This window comes from Eretmochelys imbricata, chromosome 2 (genome assembly GCF_965152235.1).
Source record: "Eretmochelys imbricata isolate rEreImb1 chromosome 2, rEreImb1.hap1, whole genome shotgun sequence".
Lineage (NCBI taxonomy): Eukaryota > Metazoa > Chordata > Testudines > Cheloniidae > Eretmochelys > Eretmochelys imbricata.
The window spans coordinates 118,800,996-118,820,729 of NC_135573.1; the positions used below are offsets into that span (position 1 = coordinate 118,800,996).

The 19,734-nt window shown below is 44.2% G+C and overlaps 1 protein-coding gene across 2 annotated transcripts in view; it reads left to right on the forward strand.

Moving 5' to 3' along the window:
• The window catches only part of SLC22A23 (solute carrier family 22 member 23), a 169,434-nt gene that overhangs the window by 34,167 nt on the left and 115,533 nt on the right, over positions 1 to 19,734 (forward strand). For both annotated transcript variants that reach the window (XM_077809135.1, XM_077809136.1), the window contains exons 2-3: positions 6,067 to 6,170; positions 8,979 to 9,133. In XM_077809135.1, the coding sequence (XP_077665261.1) occupies positions 6,067 to 6,170; positions 8,979 to 9,133 (259 nt within the window). The remainder of the gene's footprint in view (positions 1 to 6,066; positions 6,171 to 8,978; positions 9,134 to 19,734) is intronic.

Here is a 19,734-nt window from a genome sequence, read left to right on the forward strand (position 1 = left end):
GTCCACAGTATGCCTTTTGAGGTATCCTTCTAAAAGTCTTGATCTGCTAGACATTAACATCTCATTGGATTGTATGTGCTATCATCCTTGGTAAAGTTATGAAGTTTGGCACTGTGTGTGTTACTGAAACATGTTGTGAGGTTGAAAACACCCACAAGCAGCCTTTCAGGTACAATAGTAAAAAGGCCAAACAATGTTAATGGCTTATTGAGGAAATCATAGAATATTAGGGTTGGAAGAGACCTCAGGAGGTCATCTAGTCCAATCCCCTGCTCATAGCAGGGCCAACATCAACTAAATCATTCCAGCCAAGGCTTTGTCAAGCTGGGCCTTAAAAACATCTAAGGATGGAGATTCCACAACCTCCTTAGGTAACCCATTCCAGTGCTTCACCACCCTCTTAGTGAAATAGTGTTTCCTAATATCCAACATAGACCTCCCCCACTGCAACTTGAGAACATTGCTCCTTGTTTTGTCATCTGCCACCACTGAGAACAGCCTAGCTCCATCCTCTTTGGAACCCCCCTTGAGGTAATTGAAGGCTGCTATCAAATCCCCCCTCACTCTTCTCTTCTCCAGACTAAATAACCCCAGTTCCCTCAACCTCTCCTCATAACTCACGTGCCCCAGCCCCCTAATCATTTTCGTTGCCCTTCGCTGGACTCTCTCCAATTTGTCCACATCCCTTCTGTAGTGGGGGGACCTAAACTGGATGCAGTACTCCATGTGTGGCATCACCAGTGCCGAATAGAGGGTAATAATCACATCCCTTGATCTGCTGACAATGCTCCTACTAATACAGCCCAATATGCCATTGGCCTTCTTGGCAACAAGGGCACACTGCTGATTCATATCCAGCTTCTCTTCCACTGTAACCCCTAGGTCCTTTTCTGCAGAACTGCTGCTTAGCCAGTCGGTCCCCAGCCTATAGTGGTGCATGGGATTCTTCCTTCCTAAGTGCAGGACTCTGCACTTGTCCTTGTTGAGTCTCATCAGATTTCTTTTGGCCCAATCCTCCAAGTTGTCTAGGTCACTCTGGACTCTCTCCCTACCCTCCATCATATCTACTTCTCCCCTCAGTTTAGTGTCATCCACGAACTTGCTGAGGGTGCAATTAATCCCATCCTACAGGTCATTAATGAAGATATTGAACAAAACCGGCCCCAGGACTGACCCCTGGGGCACTCTGCGTGATACCGGCTGCCAACTAGACACTGAGCCGTTGATCACTATCCGTTGAGCACCACAATGTAGGCAGCTTTCTGTCCATCTTATAGTCCATTCATCCAATCCATACTTTTTTAACTTGCTGGCAAGAATACTGTGGGAGACTGTATCAAAAGCTTTGCTAAAGTCAAGATATAGCACATCCACCACTTTCCCCATATCCACAGAGCCCGTTATCTCATCATAGAAGGCAATCAGGTTGGTCAGGCATGACTTGCCCTTGGTGAATCCGTGTTGACTGTTCCTGATCACACAAGCACAAGGATTACCCCAGGAACTGTGTACAATAGAAACCTCTCAGAGAGCACTACACAATGGGAACTGTTTGACCCAGGTCACAGCAAAAGAGCTTTCCAGCAAGTGGGAAGAAGATATAAAAGGGGGGAAATGACATCATGATGGTACCTCACTCTCCCTACAACAACACACCTGGAAACACTGGAGGAATAAAGAGTGAACAGGGGGGAGGTGATGGTCCCAGACTAAGGGATTGCTAGCCTGTGTATGAAAACCTGGAAACCCCAAGGTGCAGAGCCAATGCAGTTTGTGCCTTAAGAATCTGCCAGGCAGTTTATCACTCAGGGTGAGAATTTGCTAATTCACATCCTCCCTATCTAGTGTGTTACGCTCAGTTTGCGGTTTTGTTTATTTACTAGGTATTCTGCTTTATTCTGTTTGCTATCACTTATAATCACTTAACATCTACCCTTTTGTAGTTAATAAACTTATTTTATGTTTTAATCCAAACCAGTGTGCATTTGACTAAGAGGTCTGGGGAAAATCTCAGCTTGGTTACCACAAATGTGCATGGTCCTCTTCACATTGAGGGAGAGGCGGACTGGTAGTTAAACCCATATACTGGCCAGATTTGACCAGGGCAGGACAGTACTGCTCTGGGGTCCTAGGCTGGGAAGCGGAGTGTGTCCCTACCTATGTGAATGCTGGTGAAAGTGCAAGCTTGGAGGGCTTTGCAACTTGTCACAGCAGCACAGTGTGAGAGGGAGTCCAGGCTGGTGTGGGTCATAAGGCTCAGTGGCACCCCAGTTCCAGGTGACACCCTGGGGGGAACCTGTCACACAGGCCTTTTGAGGTTATTGATCCTAGGGTATTATTTGCAAGAGGAGGGGTGTTATGCTTGGTATCCTGGCCAAATTCCAATCTGAGTAAAAGAATCTCCCAATGTAAATTCCCCTGGAATTTCAGTTAAATATAGTAGTCCTCATGTCTTATCCTAGGGCTTCATCTTGCAAACATTTAAACACATGAGTACCTCTTCTCCCCCAGAATAAATTACTGTTCTTCTTAGAGTGCTTGCTCATGTCCATTTCATATGAGGTGTGTGTGCTCACCACATGCACTGGTGCCAGAAAATTTTCCCTCTGTGGTATCGGTAGGGGACCGACTCTGGCGCCTTCTGGAGTGGTGTGCACATGGTATAAGGAGTGTCATTGGCTCCCCCCACCCTCAGTTCCTTCTTGCCGCCAGTGATGGTGCTGAAACGTCTGCTGCTTCGGCTAGCCCTTTTCACTTTGTTCAGTATTTCAAACTTTCTTGTAAAATAGTTGTACATAGTTAACAGTTTCCCTTAGTGTTAGTGTTTTAATTAGTTGGTCCCGAATGGGACTTAGCCTAGGGATGGGGCATGACCCAGTCCCCAGGCTTTAAGCCCTGCGATCACTGCAAGAAACTGATGCCCATCAACAATCCGCATAACAGTTGTTTCAGATGTCTTGGTGGGTCGCATATAAGCGACATTTGAAAGTCCTTCAAACCTTGGACTAAGAAGGAGAGGGACTTCTGCCTCAAAGCGCTCCTCATGGAGTCAGTACTAACTCCAGCACCAGAGCAGTCTAGGTGCAAGTCTGCCCCGAGCACCACAACATTGGTGCAGAGTGCCCCACCTGCGCCGATCCCCGTCCCTGGCATCTTCCAAGAGGCTAAAGAAGACCGGGAGAGGAAGATCTTCTACATCCCTGCTAGGAGAAGGAGAGGGCAGGAGGGGAGCCAAGGCCCAAGGAGGGCAGCTTGTTACCTCCTACCAGGAGTCAGGCCCTAGCTCAGGTTGAGTGGTCCCGCCCACCCCGACCTAGGTCTACCACACTGGACCATGACGGGGAACTTCATCAGTTAGAGGTCCCGTCGACGCCCTGCAGGCAGTGCAGGATATCCTGGCGCTATTGGTGCCGCCCACACCGGTTACAGCAGTACCCTGGTCTAAGGGTAAACCCGCCTTGGGTCCTTTCTCTAGGTCCCCAATCTCAGTGGCGCCGTTCCCCGTTGCAGGGGATGTTCCTCCGGTGCTTGCTCGCATGGAGCCACCAGGCCTCGAAGGCAGAGAGGCAGGCTCAGTGAAGCCCTCATCAGTCTCTGGACTCAGGGCACTGCTCGCAAGGTTCGAGGCGTGCCTCGCCTGTGACATGGCACAGGCCTGCAGAGGGTCCACCCTTCCTGGCATCAACAGCACTGGGACCAGCCCAGTGCTTTACCCATGGCTTGGTACTGGTCGCAGGCCCAAGACAGTCGGTCTCAGCAGTGGAGTTATCAGCTCGCTGATATGCATCACCGTGTCATGGATCCCCTAGATCAGGGAGTAGGTTCTTCCTGGTGACCGACCCGCTCCAGCTCCCGGTCCCGCTCTAGATTCCGGTACCAGTTGAGCACCTGACTGAGGTGTAGATCACTGGGACGTCGTCACCAATCCACCAAACCCCGCCGGTCTCCAAGGACTCGCAGAAGGGACTTGTCCCGAGCAGATAGCTCCCTGTCCAGGCGCATACAACAACAAAGTTCAACTGCGACCCCATCTGGCCTTTCTGCCAAAGCTGGTTTCTTCCTTCCATGTCAATCAAGACATCTTCCTCCTGGTGTTTTGTCCCAAGCTGCACATCACTAATGAGGAAAGGAGGCTGCACGCCCTGACATCAGATGTGCTCTGCCATCTTACCCAGAGTGTACCAAGCCCGTCCCCAGGTCAACCCAGCTCTTCATCACAACAGCAGACAGGATGAAGGGCCTTCTGGTGTCATCCCAGGATTTCCACCTGGATCACCACCTGCATCCAGACCTGTAACAAGCTAGCACAGGTCCCCACTGATGCTGATCACGAGGGCCCATTCAACCAGAGCTCAGGTGTCCTCAGCAGCCTTCCTGGCACACATTCCCATCCAGGACATTTGCAGAACCATGGCATGGTCTTCGGTTCACACATTTACGGTGCATTACGCCCTCACACAACAGGGCAGAGACGACTCTGGGTTCGGCAGAGCTGTGTTGCAATCTACACGTCCATGAACTCCTACCGGCCTCCATTGGTACTGCTTGGGAATCACCTAATAGGGAATGGACAGGAGCAAGAACTTGAAGAAGAAAAGACAGTTATCTGTTCCATAACTAGTGTTCTTTGAGGTGTGTTGCTCATGTCTGTTCCATGAGCTGCCCTCCGTCCCCACTGTCAGAGTTTCCAGCAAGAAGGAACTGGGGTGGGGTGGGAGCTGGCAGCCAGGGCCGGCTCTAGGCACCAGCAAAACAAGCAGGTGCTTGGGGTGGCACGTTTCTGGGGCGGCATTCCAGCACCAGCCATGCCATTCCTAGAAATGTACCCCAGCTCGCCTCTGCTCCACTTCTGCCTCCGCCTGCTCCCCTGAGCGAGCTGCCTGGGACAGAGGGCAGAGGCGGACGTGAGCTGGGGTGGGGAGCGGTTCCTCTACCCCCCCCCCCCGTTACTTCCTCCCCACCCTCACTCACCTCCGCTCTACCTGCTCCCCTGAATGCGCTGCCTCTCCCTCGCCGGAGAGGGACGGGGGAGAAGCGGAGCGGCGGCGTGTTCAGGGGAGCAGGCAGAGCGGAGGTGAGCTAGGACGGGGAGTTGCGGGGGAGGAGGTGGGGCCGAGTTGGGGCGGAGCCGGGGGTGGGGGAGGCACGAAATAAAAGCGGGGGCTTGAGGACATGTTTGTATTGAAGTTACTGGGATCCAGGAGAGGAAACTGATGTGAGGCCACTTGCAGGTTGCCCTGGGGTCATGAAGGGTCACTCGGGAGAAGACCACTCATTACACTCCCCCTTTGGAGTACGACAATTTCAGCAACTGAGATGGTTTTAGAGTGCAATTCCAGCACCTTCTTATCCTGGCACCGTAAAACGGCACTGTGGAAAGAGCTGAATCAGGCCGACACACTCTTGCACTTGATTGTCCTACTGCTCTTCTTACCTCTGTGTCAATAGAACGTAGCCTTTCCTAAGTGCAAGCTGTTTTTCTTACACCATCGTCCCATCTTACTCTAGAGAAAGTGGAGTACTGACGGGGGCTACTATACTGTGTTGCAAAAAGGTTACCGTCAATTGATCTGAAGTAGCCTGAACCTGGTGACTCTGAGGCCTGTTACAAAACTGATCATCTTCCCCAGGCATTTGAAAACAGAGGATTAGGGAAATCTGAGATTTGAAATTGTCTGACTTCCTGGTGGTGGTTTACATAGAATTCTGCTGCTGACATGTTGGGGTATTATTTGGATATATTTTTAAGTTAGTTCAAGACTACCTAGAACATATGGATAGATGCCCATTTTTATAAATCCAAATAAACAAACTTGGGAAGAAAGATTTAATGACCAAACTTATTAGTGTATAACTAAGCACCTGATCCAACTCTCACCAAAGTAAAGGAGAGTCTTTTCATTCCCAGTAATGTGAGTTGGATGTGGACTTGAATAATGAATTAAGAATATTTTTAAGTGTGAATGCTAAAATTGAAAAGAACACCTACAACAACATCTGTATGTTTAAATGCACCAGAGAGGAATCCAGTATGTTTCAATGTACCTATCTCTTTTCTTCTTTCAGTGGGATCTCGTTTGTGAATCTTCCTGGAAAGTCCATATTGCTAAATTCTCCCTACTGGTAGGCTTAATCTTTGGCTACTTGATAACAGGATGTATAGCTGACTGGTGAGTGAAAAATCTTTTAATGTTATATAATTTAAATGAATAAAGATGCTAAGTATCTCTCTAGAACTTTTTTAAAAGTTCCTATTCAGGAAGAACCTTTTAATAATTAGATCTGCAGACCTCTGAAAAGAGTAGCATGAATTGGCAGTACAAAATTGTTTTAATTGCTTGGGCTGAGTCACTTATAGCATGATAAATAACAAAAGGAAAATACTTAACTATTGACTTCTAATTATTTGCTGATGACACACTTTGGTACTGCTGTCATGACAGAGCAGAATTAAATATTTTCTAATTATTTAAAAATGGAGCGTTTGTTTTAGATAGCACTAGCCTCTAGTGTTCTGTCAAATAGATACTACAATCACAAATTACTTTTTAGCCATACTTGCTGGTAAAAGGGACAGTGTCAACTCATATTTGGCCCAAAATGCTCATCTTATTTTTAAAAGGCCTTTACAAACCTTTCCACTGTTTTGTTATTTTTTAAAAGTTGTTTTGAAACAAATGACCATTCCCTTGCAATGTTTGAAACCCAAATATTGCAGCATTAAGAACATACATATCTGCATTTCTCAAAGTGTGGGGGTATATCCCTCTGGATTACTGGGGAATGGGAATATTGATAGAACTCTCAATTATTCTCCAGAATCTGCTTTCACTTTAAAAAAATATATATATATCTAGCTGGTATGATTACAAAGAAAAACTTTATACTGTAACCAAAGTGATATATGCTTGAGCTTGCAGAAAGCCTGAAACAATAGCTTTATGGTATGAACCTGCCCCATTCATTCCAGTGGATGCTAACTTAGTTGTCAATTATTATACTTTTTTCACTACTGATTGAAGCATGGAAGAGATGAGAGGAGATGTGGTGTTATGAAGATTTACATGATTACTGCTCACTTTGGTGCCATACCTCACAGCTGTGAGGAGGCGAACCCTGCTGCATGTGTGAAACAATGTGGCCCAAAGCTTCACAGCATCTTAATTTCAATTTTAAATAATAAAATAATGTGGCATTGAAATATTTATTTAATGTCCAGTATTAGATATTCATTGCTCCTCAAAATAAAGCCTTATGGATGTGTATGATGGCATATAGTTTTATTTCATTTAAATAAAATTCTAAAATTAGGGTAGATCTTAAACAACATGTGACAGAATTGTGGGGAGATGGGTGAGAATATATGATTTGTTTCATTGCCCTGCAGAAGGGTGTGGGTAGGGTGCTCAGCTTTTAAAAGTTTGGGAAAAACAGATGTAAGTGACCAAATGTACAAAAGGGAAACTGACTTAATTTATTTGCATTGTCTAAGTTGAGAGAAATGCATGAAACGAGAGAGCATAAATAGTGACATAAATTGGATTTTGAAAATTTTCACTTTTAATAATCTGAGCTTGTGGTAGTTACCTAGATAAAGAAATTTGTTTGCAGCATACAGATTTTTAAGTTGATGGTGTTCCTTTAGAAGGAAACTTCTAAAGCTGTAAGTGATGACCGCATGACACTATAGTGATTTTCATTCACCAAGTAATTATTAGGGGAAATCTTAGCTGTGTGGGTAGGTATAGGTGGAAGATCTATGGGATCCAGCATGTGGAGACTCCATTTATTCAAACTGGGGACCAAATCCTTATCCAACAACCAGTGCATTATGGATGGTAGCACGTGTTCTAATACAGTGTGGTATGGGCAGTTTGTCACACTCTGGGCTAGCACAATGTGCTACCAAAAAACGTTTCCTGCTTCTTTCTACAGGAGCACCATGATCACTGGAAATTGGGCTTACCTAGAATTTTCAGCGTATGGCAATATTCATGCTTATATATGCACAGAGTTTACCCCTCACATGCTGTCTTCAGACCATTTTTCTTTTGACAGCGGTGCATATTTTATAGCATTAGATGCATGTATCTGCAAGTGCATCTGAATATCCCATCCCATACACTGCTGGTTGCACAAAGGTCCATGGCTGCTTGCATCCTTTGTCCAAAACAAAATGGCAGGTGTCTGGCTGCAAATAATGTTGAAACCTGTGGCCCTTTGGAAATATTCCGCGTTTCATAGCTGGTGGATTGTGGAATCCAGGGGGGTGCTGATTGAGATGAATAAAGCAGTTCAATCCTTTTAGAGGTATTGCTTCAGGTTCTCTGAAGACTCAGAAAAGTGATGCTTCTTCCGTTTATACTTGGTTTACATTTTTGAGGCTGTTTCCACAACCACAGGGGCTAGAAACTTAGTTTTTAACTAAACGAAAGCTGAGATTTGTGGAGCTGAAGCATGTGGCAAGAGGAGAATTCGCTAGTAAATTTAATGGGCATGGAAAATGTCTCTTCTCTTGAGGGGAAACTTCTATTAATCAAGTGACCTTTCCTCACTATGGAAAACTAAGGGCTTTTTCCCAAATCGCCTGTCATAATTTTTGTTAATGGCTTGCACTTACTGCAATTTTTATATATTTATTTGCTGTTTTGTTCACTTTCAGGCTTTGAAAATGGCTCTTATATTAAATAGTGATGCACTTAATGCTATTTGCTTTAATCTGTTCATAAATGAATTTGTCCATGAAATCTTTGCAAGACTAATCAAAGCAATAATTGAATTTAATAAGCAGAAATGTGAGAAGTGTCTGTGGGTGGGGGGTGGGGAGTGTGTTGGCTGCTATTAAAAATTGGTAGCAGCATTTGGGAGGAACTATGTAATTTGTTCCTAACTGTGCCTATGTCCTCTGCAAGACATAAGCATCTAGTATTGTGTCCACCTTGGATTTTAACACTATTCTCCCCACTTTCCGTTTGTAGGGTTGGTCGACGGCCAGTGCTACTCTTCTCGGTTATATTCATTCTGATATTTGGACTGACTGTGGCTCTCTCGGTAAATGTGACAATGTTCAGCACGCTCAGATTTTTTGAAGGGTTTTGCCTGGCTGGAATAATCCTCTCCCTGTATGCACTGCGTGAGTATTACCTTCATAATTTAGCAAAAAACATGTTTTGCTTAAATACACAGTCTGCTATGTGTTATGCTTCCTGCAGTATGTCTTTCAAGAGATTGTACAAAAAACAGTTGAATCCCAGAGTTCTTTTAAGTCTACTGCATTGGTTTTGTTCCTGGAAATTCCTCCTCCCCCGCCCCAATTCCCATTTTTTCTTGCGTTGCTGGAGAATCAGCCTATGCAAAAAACGTGTTCATGAGTTTGCAAATGGAAGAAAGGATTAAACAATGTTTATTCTTTTGAATTTCTTTAACCTGGGAGTTGCCTCCTGTGTCCTGGCAACGTTAACGGCATAACAGATGTCAACATGATTTCACAACAACTCTTTTCAGCGATTTGAAAAATCCTTGTCTCTTTGTATGTATGGTGGCACATGATTTTTACTGAGATGTCTTTGTTATTAGTAGCTGGGATTATTCCTCTATATAGTCATTTACAGAATTGCGAAAGAGAGGGAAAATTGGTGAAGTCTCATGCTCTTTCTCTGAGTCACATTGTTCTCTGAACTGCTTTGCTTTGTTTGCTGAGAGAAACTGGATGGAAATCTTGTGAGAAACTAATGTTTGCTCACTGTCGTGTAAGGAGAGAGAGGACTGCTGGTTGATATGGTACACCTAAATGATGTCTATACTGCAGTTAGACAGCCTCATGCCAGCTGACTCAGGCTTGCAGGCCTCAGGGTCTGGGTCTGTTTAAATGTGGTGCAGACATTTGGGCTCAGGCAGCGGTCCGGGTTCTGGGAACCTCTCAGGATCCTAGATCCTGAGCTGCAGCCCAAGCCCCAACATCTGCACTGAATTATAGAATATCAGGGTTGGAAGGGACCTCAGGAGGTCATCTAGTCCAACCCCCTGCTCAAAGCAGGACCAATCTAAATCATCCCAGCCAGGGCTTTGTCACTGGAATCAAACAACCCCTTAACCCAAGCCTTGTGAGTTCGAGTCAGCTGGCATGGGACAGCAGCAGGTTTTTAAGTGCAATGTAGATCTACCCTTACTGGCCAAAATTTTCAAAAGCCTCCAGTTCTCCCCCCCTCAAGGTTTTTGCTTAGCACTATATGAAAATCAAGCTCCTTTAAGGCATCTCAAGTCAGGGACACAAGAGACTAGTCACTTCTAAAATTGGCTGCTATTTTTATTAATCAGAGAGTTAAAAACAGTTTTTAAGTGTGACTTCCAGCTAAATTAATAAACATTCTTCAATGTCCAACTCATAGTTTAGGCGGGGAAAGAGAAATGGCATAAAAGATAAATTCCTAAATCTGATATTTTCACAGGCCTCTGCCTCTTTCTCTCTCAACCTCTCTGCATTATACTGGAATATAGATAAAGATATTCCCTTCCCAGGAGCCAGGCAAAACTGTTTTGGTTGGCAGTTGTGTCTGGAGTACTGCCGTAAATACAGTAGAATGACCATGTACAGTAGCATGACCATAATTAGCATCTAATATCTTATCGACAGGAAAGTATGGCATTTTATTCTTTTATTTCTGGCACCGAAAAAGAATTTATCAAAATATATCCTGGAACCTTCAGTACAGTTCTTCATAAAGTTTTATTTACTTCCTATTGTAAAGTAGATTAATATTCAGTCCATCAATCTCAGGATTTAGCACAACATCCTTAACCTGCACATACATAAGATCCTTCATAGTGCTGGGTTGTTCTGTTTTTTTTTTTTGTCTTTAGGTTACATTGAGAGGAGATAGGGTGATTAATATATACAAGATTTTGTTCAGTGCGCAATAATAAATTCTATGGTACCTTGGATACATTTTCTTCTCCTGCCTTTGCTCATATAATTCAAATCCGGCCCCAGCTTTCAGTGTTACTGAATAGAAGTAAACCGTACAGGTGTTTACAGCCTGCAAAGGTTATTAGCCTGCCACAAAGATGTGGTTTAGCTTCCTAGTTATGATTGGACTTAGTGCCCACCTAAGGGAAATTTATAAATGACCACCTCAGATGCTTTGGGAATGGAAATAGTATTAAAGTGTTGCTTGAAAACATAGGACTGCTAAGTTTTAGTTTCCTTGCAAGACACTTGGAATGGCAGAGTTAGAACAGCTAATGGTTTCTTTCCTTTCAAACACCCCTAATACACTAAGGCAGCGGTTCTCAAACTGTGGGTCGGGACCCCAAAGTGGGTCATGACTCTGTTTTAATGGGGTCACCAGGGCTGGCGTTAGGCTTGCTGGGGCCTGGGGCTGAAGCCGAAGTCAGAGCCCCACCGCCCAGGGCTGAAGCCAAAACCCAAGGGCTTCAGCCCTGGGTGGCAGGGCTCAGGTTACAGCCCCCCTGCTCAGGGCTGAAGCCCTGAAGCTTTGGCTTTGGGTGGTGGGGCTCAGACTTTGGGTTTGGCTCTCCTGCCTGGGGTCATGTAGTAATTTTTGTTGTCAGAAGGGGGTCACAATGCAATGAAGGTTCAGAACCCCTGCACTAAGGGTAGGTCTACATGGGAACTACACCTGAGCTAGTGCAGGCATGTCTACCCGAGCTGGAATTACACCTTCCCTAAGTGCATTAGGGTGTTGGGGAGGAAAGACCCTAGCAATGTAGCCATGGCCATGTAGTGGGCTAGCTACCCAGAATACATACTTTGCGTCTTGGACGAGTACATACAGGGTTGGCTAGCCTGGGCTGCTGCGGCTACACGTCTGTTTTTAGCGCACTAGTCCGATCAGAGGTAGCACAGGGATCTCTGCTCGAGCTGAAAATCACACCTTCCAGCCCCAAACTGAGCATTGGAGAACTCACATTCTTTCAAAGACAATGGTGAGATTGAATTGTGTGGGAGCAGAGAGGTATCAAATCCTCAGAAGGGTTTAAAGACACAGATGCTCTCACAAGAGGTCAGATGATTCAGAAGGAGATTGAGGCGGAGACTGTTGGGAAGCAGTCTTATCCCGCAGAAGTTGTGGGAGCCGGGCTCTGAGTTGAGAGGTCTACCTTAGGTAAGATAGATGTGTATAGGCTGTTCATTGTTTTTAACAATCCTTTTCTCTTGCTATGCTGTGTTCCTATGTTAAGATTAAACAGTACTTTGTTTTTAAAAAAAGGCAGTTCTGGGTCACTCTGTGAACCACTGGTCACAGGTCCCAAAGGGAAGAACTGAAAGTAGCTGAACCTAGTCAGACCTGTTGGGGGTAAACGCAGTTGATACACAGGGCACTAAAACCCAGCACTCTGCCTCAGAGTGGGAGAATTGCAGAATTCTGCGTCAGAGAATTTGAAGGCTCGAGGCCTGACACCAGAGAGACGGGGACAGTCAGACACACCAGAAGAGGGGACAGAGGGGTGCAGCTAACCCTGAAACATGATACACACGCAGCAGCCAGAGGCACGCGCTCTCCCACTGCTATCCTGAATTGGTTTGCTTGCGGCCTCCCCCGGGTTATTAGTCATACTGAACAAAGTGCACTCAGCAAACATGACAGTTGCTGAGCATGAGCATGTGATGAGGAAGACATTGATCATTTTTTTGGTTCTGACACAAAGGTAATTCCCATCCTTAGCTCACTTAGTCTTGTAGGGCCATTGCTCTGAGAGTTGTTGTGATTGACTTCTGCGTGGCACCACCCATTGCTTACTTTAGCTTTATATTTAAATAGACAGGAAAACACTACTAAGGCCCAGATCCTGCCAATGACTCTGCATAAATAGCAATTTGTGACACATTTTGCTCCATTAACTTCATTGGAATTCCATGCAAATGCAGGGGTCCTATAGTGTAGAGTGCAAAATGGAGACCAATGGCACTTGGCATGGGATTTTCTTATCGCTAAAATGCGATGACACTTGTCATATTCATTAAGAAGGCACGCTAAAAATCTTGAAGGGGAAAGTATCTTTCTGGGTGAGTAGAACTGGCGTACTAACATCCGTGCATGTTCTTCTCTTTTATCATTTCAAATGATTTTGTGCTATTGCAAAGAAACTAATGTTATTGCAATGCATCCCTCTCAGTGTACCGGAATGAAGAACAGAGCTGGAGCATTGCCTCCTAAGGCATAGCACAAAGCAAAGGAAACAGGAAACTAAAAATGATATGGAAAGAGACCACCTGCAGTGCAACTAAGATTTTTTTCCTCCCCTACTTTCCTGATTTTGAAGTTTTCTATAATGTGAAGCAGTGTGGTGATAAAGGAAAATGGCGATGATGTGAACTGAGGTCTCTCAGTGGGTGAAAAGGTTATTTTCTGCCAAATGCTGCTGACAGCTTTAACATGCCATCATTCTAATGACCTTACCTGAGCCTAGACAGCATGAGCAGTAGCACAGATTTGCACACAATCCTAGAATGCTCGGTAATTTCATGGGTGACTGAGCTGCAGACTGCTTTGAGAAATTAGAAAGCATAAACTTGAATGAACAGGTACATAGGCTCTGAAAATAGGTTTGTTATAAGGGAGGAGATGTATTTCCATGTCACTGCAAGGGGGTTGGTGCCCCTGAGCCTCGGTGCACAATAAAAGGAAGTAGGGCCACGTTGTTCTAGTCTCTTTAAATTTCCGTGGAGATACCTGCTATGGAATTTCTAGCTCATTCTTCAAAAGACGGTTCAGATTGTCCAGTAATCTTTTCAATTGTGATGTCTCTTGTGTAATTAATAAGCTTTATGGCTTTGTTTTCTTAACCTTTTAATCCTTTAAAATGGACAGAGGGTGACTTTAAGTTGGCAGAAGTTTAGCATGGGTCCTATTGACTCACCAAGAAGGGAGGCTGCCTTTTGGAGATTTTTTTTTTTTCTGGAAGACTTGTAACCTGTAGTCGAAGGCTAGAGTTTTAGCTGAAGAAAGGCGCAAGACCTGTACAGAGCAAATTCAGCTACTAGGCTGTGGGTTTTCAGGGCCAGATTTGCAAAAGAACGATGCTACCAATTAGGCAACAAAATAAATGGTCAGATTTTCAGCATGGTAACTGCTGAGCTTTTTTCAAAAATGTAGCTATATGTGTGGGAATGTGAGCTCCTGGGTTCTGAGCACTTTTGGTAATCTGACCTTGAATGGGTACGACCACTCCAGCGTCTAGTCAAACCCTCAGTACACCATTATCTTTCCCCAACCCTTCAATAACAAAACGAACAAATGTAGCCGAAACAAGTTACGTTAAGTGTTAGAGAGAGAGAAATTGTTCCGTGCAATCCAAATCTGAACGACTGCATGACTAAAGCTATGAAATGAATCTTTCAAGTGGGGGAGGGGAACATTCAACCAGTTTCCTGACAGACTGAAATGAGGTTTGACTTTGTGATGCCTTGATAAGATTCTGTTCTGGTGACAAGATCAAGGTTTTAAAATTAACAGCTTCTTGTTTATATAATCACTATCTACCCTAACTAATTATATTCAGCTTTGGTGTAGCAAGAGTGATCACAGACAGATCCTTTGAGAGAGGTTTTCACTGGATCTCACTTCAGTGTATCGAACAGTGCAGTATTGAATGTTGCTCAAAGAACAAATTCAAATTTCTGAAATATCTGATCGAGGTGCAGGTTTCTATACATTGTATATTGGTAAGTTTACTGCTACTTAATTTTTTAATTGCTGCTGTATAAGAAACATTAAGTAAAATAATATAAATTAGGGAGCCCCAAGCTGCTCAACCTAGGTCTGTGTTGACAACCTTTCAGTAACCCCCTGTGGATTGTGCTTAACCTGCACAAAATGAAGTAGGATGCAGCCCACGAAACTACAGGTCCCAACATGCAATATTTCATTTAAAAAAAAATCTCCCTTGCTCCACATTCTGTTTCTCAGCAAAACCAAATCTTGACCTCTGACCTTATCAGGTCACCTCAATCTCTTTATTCCTGCTCCCCATTATTTTGTGTTGTTTTTTTTTCTTCTTCAGGGCATATACTCTCCCTTCAGGGCATTTGCTGACTGCTCCATTTTAATCCTTACATCTTCTGCACTTTAGCATTACAGTTGCTCCAGAATGCATTGCTCCCTTCTGACACTTGTCAACCTTCTCTCCTCCCGGAAGTAGCATTTGAAGATGACAGTATCCCAGCTGTGACCCTGAGATTATGTTGAGTAAAGTTTGGAAGTTTGTCAGGAGAGGAGAGGAAGTATTTAACTTTTTGGGAGGTGAGAAAAAGTTTGAATAATTCAAAAATTGGAACTGGGTTTTATTTAATCTGAATCAATTTACTCATCCCAGTTACTGGAATATTTCAGGTATCGGCTGTACGGCTAAGAGAAATCCATAGAGTCAATCCCACATGAGATGTAAAATCTAAACTTTTATTTAATGTATTTTGAGCATAATTGGAAATGCAGCCCAACCATAGTGCTGTGGATAAATACTCTTGTGGATGACCGTGTTATCCAGTATAATGGGTCAGATGAGAAAAAATCAATCCCACAATTTTCCTTGCTCAGAATACAGCCTGCAGTCTCCATGTGAAGTATCCTCTTCTAATTGTTCCAAAAGAGCTTCAACAGCTTTGGTATTCTTGGTGTGAGAAGTCTGGTCTATCTCACAAACACATTATATTTCTGGGACAACAGTTGTGGTTTTCAGGGCTATTTTTATCAAGACACTCAAATAGGAAAATAAGAAACTCCTCTTAACTTAAATACTGGGGAAACTTATTCTCATTTACACTAGGGTCCTTTTATTAGAGCTGGTTGAGAAATAGATTTTGTTCCCATGAAAAGTCTTCACAAAAACTAACAAGTTCTCCTTTTTGTTGAATTTTTTTGCTGAAATTTTTTTTACATTTTGTCCAAAAAAACCCTCTGAAAACTGAAATTTTAGTTGAAACCCTATGAGACACTGGCTTCCTCACTAGCCTGGACAATTATCAGCCATACCAAATAAGTCTTTAGCTCTTGGTTTTGGGCTCCATTTATTGTCCAAATGACCACGTACTCACGCAAGGAAAACAAAGCTTCCATTTCGGGGCTTTCTACCCAGTCACCATGTTGCCCAGTCCTGACCACTAGAGTCTTCCTTCCTTAGGGACTGCTGCAGGTCACTGTCCTTTCCTGCAGCTTCTCCCCACACTCCCCCCCATCTGAGCCACTTGCTGACTTTTGTAATCACTTAGTCCCTGTGACATTCCACAGGGTACAATCTGTACCGTTGAACAGCTGTGTTCCCTCAGTTCTTAACCTGGGGTGCCATTTACACTGCTTTGCTATAAGAGCAGCCACTCCTGGCCTGTTCACACTAGCATGTAAATTCACACCCAGCTGAATGATATGAGTACTTCTAGTCAGCCATTCCTGAATTATATTGCAGAGCAACACCAGCAAACTCCCAGTCCCAGATTTGTCCCCAGAAATGTGCATTTTGTACTGCCTAGCTCTTTCCTTCTGGACAATACACTCTCGTAGAAAGTCCATTATTTCATTAATAGAAAATGACAAATCCTGTTATCGCAAATGGAAGTTTCCAAACACACACAGTCTTAGATAAAACAATAAATCAAGTTTATTAACTACAGACAGATAGATTAGATAGATTTTAAGTGATGAGGCATAAAAGTCAGAATTGGTTACAAAGGAAAAAGGTAAAATGCAAATACTCAACTTAATAAGCTAAATGAACTTGAAGCAAAGAGGTTCTTCTGTTTTTAAACCCCTTGCTCATAGCAGTCAGGCTGGCTCTTTCATCCCTGACCACTCCCCCAGTTCAGTGGTACTTTTTTTGTCTTTCAAATGTTGTTTGATGCTATGAGTGGAGAGAGGTGATTTGGGGCCTCTGTTCCTCATTTTTATACCTTTTCCAGCCAGTCTGTTCCATTACCAAAATGTAAATTTCTTCTTCATGCCAGAGAATAGCCACTTAAAACTGGTGATAGTCTGTTTGATTATGCTGACGTCTGGCTGAGATGCTGACTAGTTGTTTGTCTCTGAGGAACTGGTTTGGGCTGCTTCCCCAGATTTGGAAGATGCCGTAGTAACATCATAGAGTAGAATCTTATACCTTTACATACGGAGTTGCCACACACATTTTACCAGTACAATAAAGATCAGCAAATGATGAGTTCAAATGATACCCGACAAGGCATACTTTGTATAAAGTTTATCATAGTTGTGTAACAGTGGTAAACATAGGGTACAGATTGTCCCTTCCCAGTTGATTCTGATGATTCACCAAGGCTGGCTGGCTGGCCAGCCCCATGCCTCTGGCCCAGAAGGGTATGTCTACACAGCCCACGGAAATGAGCGTCCCCGCTCAGGTTGATAGGCTCAGGTTAAAAAGGCTCACACTGCCACTCTAAAAATATCTGCATAAAACCAGGTGGGCTTCAAAGCCTGAACTCCAGCCCAAGCTGCAACTTGAAAACACTGTCTGTACAGCTATTTTGAAGGAACTAGCATGAGTCCAGCTAGCCTGAGACTATCCACCAGGTGTGGGCGGCTTGCTCCTGTGGGCTGTGTAGACATACCCTAAAGTAGTGGTTCTCAACTGGGGGTCCGCGAGCCCTTTCAGGGAGGCTGCAGAGCCCCATTGCTGAAACCTGATTCCCCCAGGAGAGGCATGGGGCTGAAGTCAGCAGGCCTCCCTCTCCCCCAAGCCAGGAGCAGTGGATGGATGAAGCCGGGAACCCCAGAGCCACGCTTCCTGCCCCCCGAAGCTGTGAGTACCACTGGGAGCCCCCCACGCCCCATACACAGTCCTTAACTACCCTCTGAGCTACCTTCCTGCCTACACACACAGCCCCTAGGTACCCTTTCCTTGCACCCTGAGCAGTTTGAACTGAGTCCCACTTCGAGTTATATTTTTGGTTGTGTCCCCCCACAGCCCAGACAGGCTGGGGGGCCTCATGAGTGAGTCAGGGGATGGAGGCGGTGCTCCCTCCCTGGACACTGCTGTGTGGAGTTGGCTCCAGCCCTGCCAGCCCTCCCCCTCTCCCCCCAGATAGAAGTAAAACTATGCCTATGCCCAAGGGTCCCCCCACGGCCTAGAGCCCCACGCTCTCCCTCCCCCTGCCGGGCCCTGGCATTTTTATAGCATGTTGAGGGGGCCTCAGCAAGAAAAAGTTTGAGAACCTCTACCCTAAAGGGGCAAGCCACCCTGTTACAAGCCCTCATACCCCCCTTCCCCCGTCTTTGTTGAAAACAAACATTTGCTGTGAACATTTTTTTTTTTTTTTAAATGAAAGGCATTTTTGTTGGGGAGGGAAGCGGGAGGGAATACAAATGAAAAATCCAGCCCATCTCTATCCTTTAACATCACTCTGACAGTGTAAAGGGGTGTTAAAGTGGGTGTAAATTTAAGTTTTGAAACGTTTCCATCTTGACACTGCTTTACACTGCTAGATTAGTATAGAGAGGCCTTGGTGTAAATGAAAATCATGCCCTGGATTTCGGATTGACAGTGAGGAAATAACTTTGATTCTTTAACGTGAACTTGTATTTTTTTCTGTCCTTGCCTTTTGTGGCAGAAACTAAGGAGCATTATTTTGTTCTGTAAATCTGAAAACTTCACAACTGCTCTTCTTTTGGCACTACAGTCTCCCTTCTGTGTTGATTCCAAAGGGGTGATCAGTGGGGAAACCAGTGAAAGCTACTTTTAATTTTGAATGCTCTTTGCACATACATGAGATGTCCTAACCTCCTTAACTTCAGTGTACCTGGTCTAATCATGCCAGGATGCTTCTCCCGTTCTAAACTCTGACTTTGTTCTCCAAGGTTATTTTCCCTTCTGCATTGCAATAAACAAGTACAGCTTTTAATGTCATATATACATAAAGATTGCTGTCTGGCTGTATGTTTAATGCAACATATAAACTAATATTGGAAAAGTTTAGCAACATTAAGGCTGAGAAATCCATGGAAAGGAATTGAGAGATCTGAGTTGAGATTTAAAATGACAGATGAGAAAAGTGAAGGGAGAGAGTAATGGAGCTATTATTGGTACTTTAATAATTGTATGTTCTAAAGATAACCCTACTGTTTGCCTCAGGGACCAGAACACAAATATCAGTGTTTGAAGATATCCATTGCTGAGTTTCTATCCCCAAAACACAATTTCAAAGCAAAATAATGCAGTAGTCCTGGGAGGGTAGGTAGCTTTTTTTTTTTTTTAAAAGAAGCATTTAAAAGGAAATTGTATCAATTCTGTACTGAACATCCTGTCAGTCCTCAAACCTAGGAGTTTGTGAGTGAGCGAATAGAAACTGTATTGCAGCAGGGAACACTATATCATCTGAGTGTTACCTCCAACGAGGGTTCCCTATAATTGATGTAACAGTTTTATGTGGATACATGGGAACTTCTGAAGGGTCACAGTGCTTCTAGCAGCAATAGGGCTACCAGCTTGTCCAAGCGTGTGTTCTGTTCCTTCCTGATGATGTTTACGTTACCAAATTGGTTGGTAACACTGCGGGGGAGAGAGTGTCTTTCTAACAGAATGTTTGTTTGCTGACAGCAACCATAAACTCCATGTTAGCCTCGTTCCCAAGGATCCAACTCTCCATACTTCCTGAACCACTGGGAATTAACAGCTCTCTAATCTTTGCTGCACAAACGATGGCATTTGTCCATTCTGCCATGCTAAGTTATTGCATTTACAGAGAACAGTTACCTCAATCTTTGTGGTCAC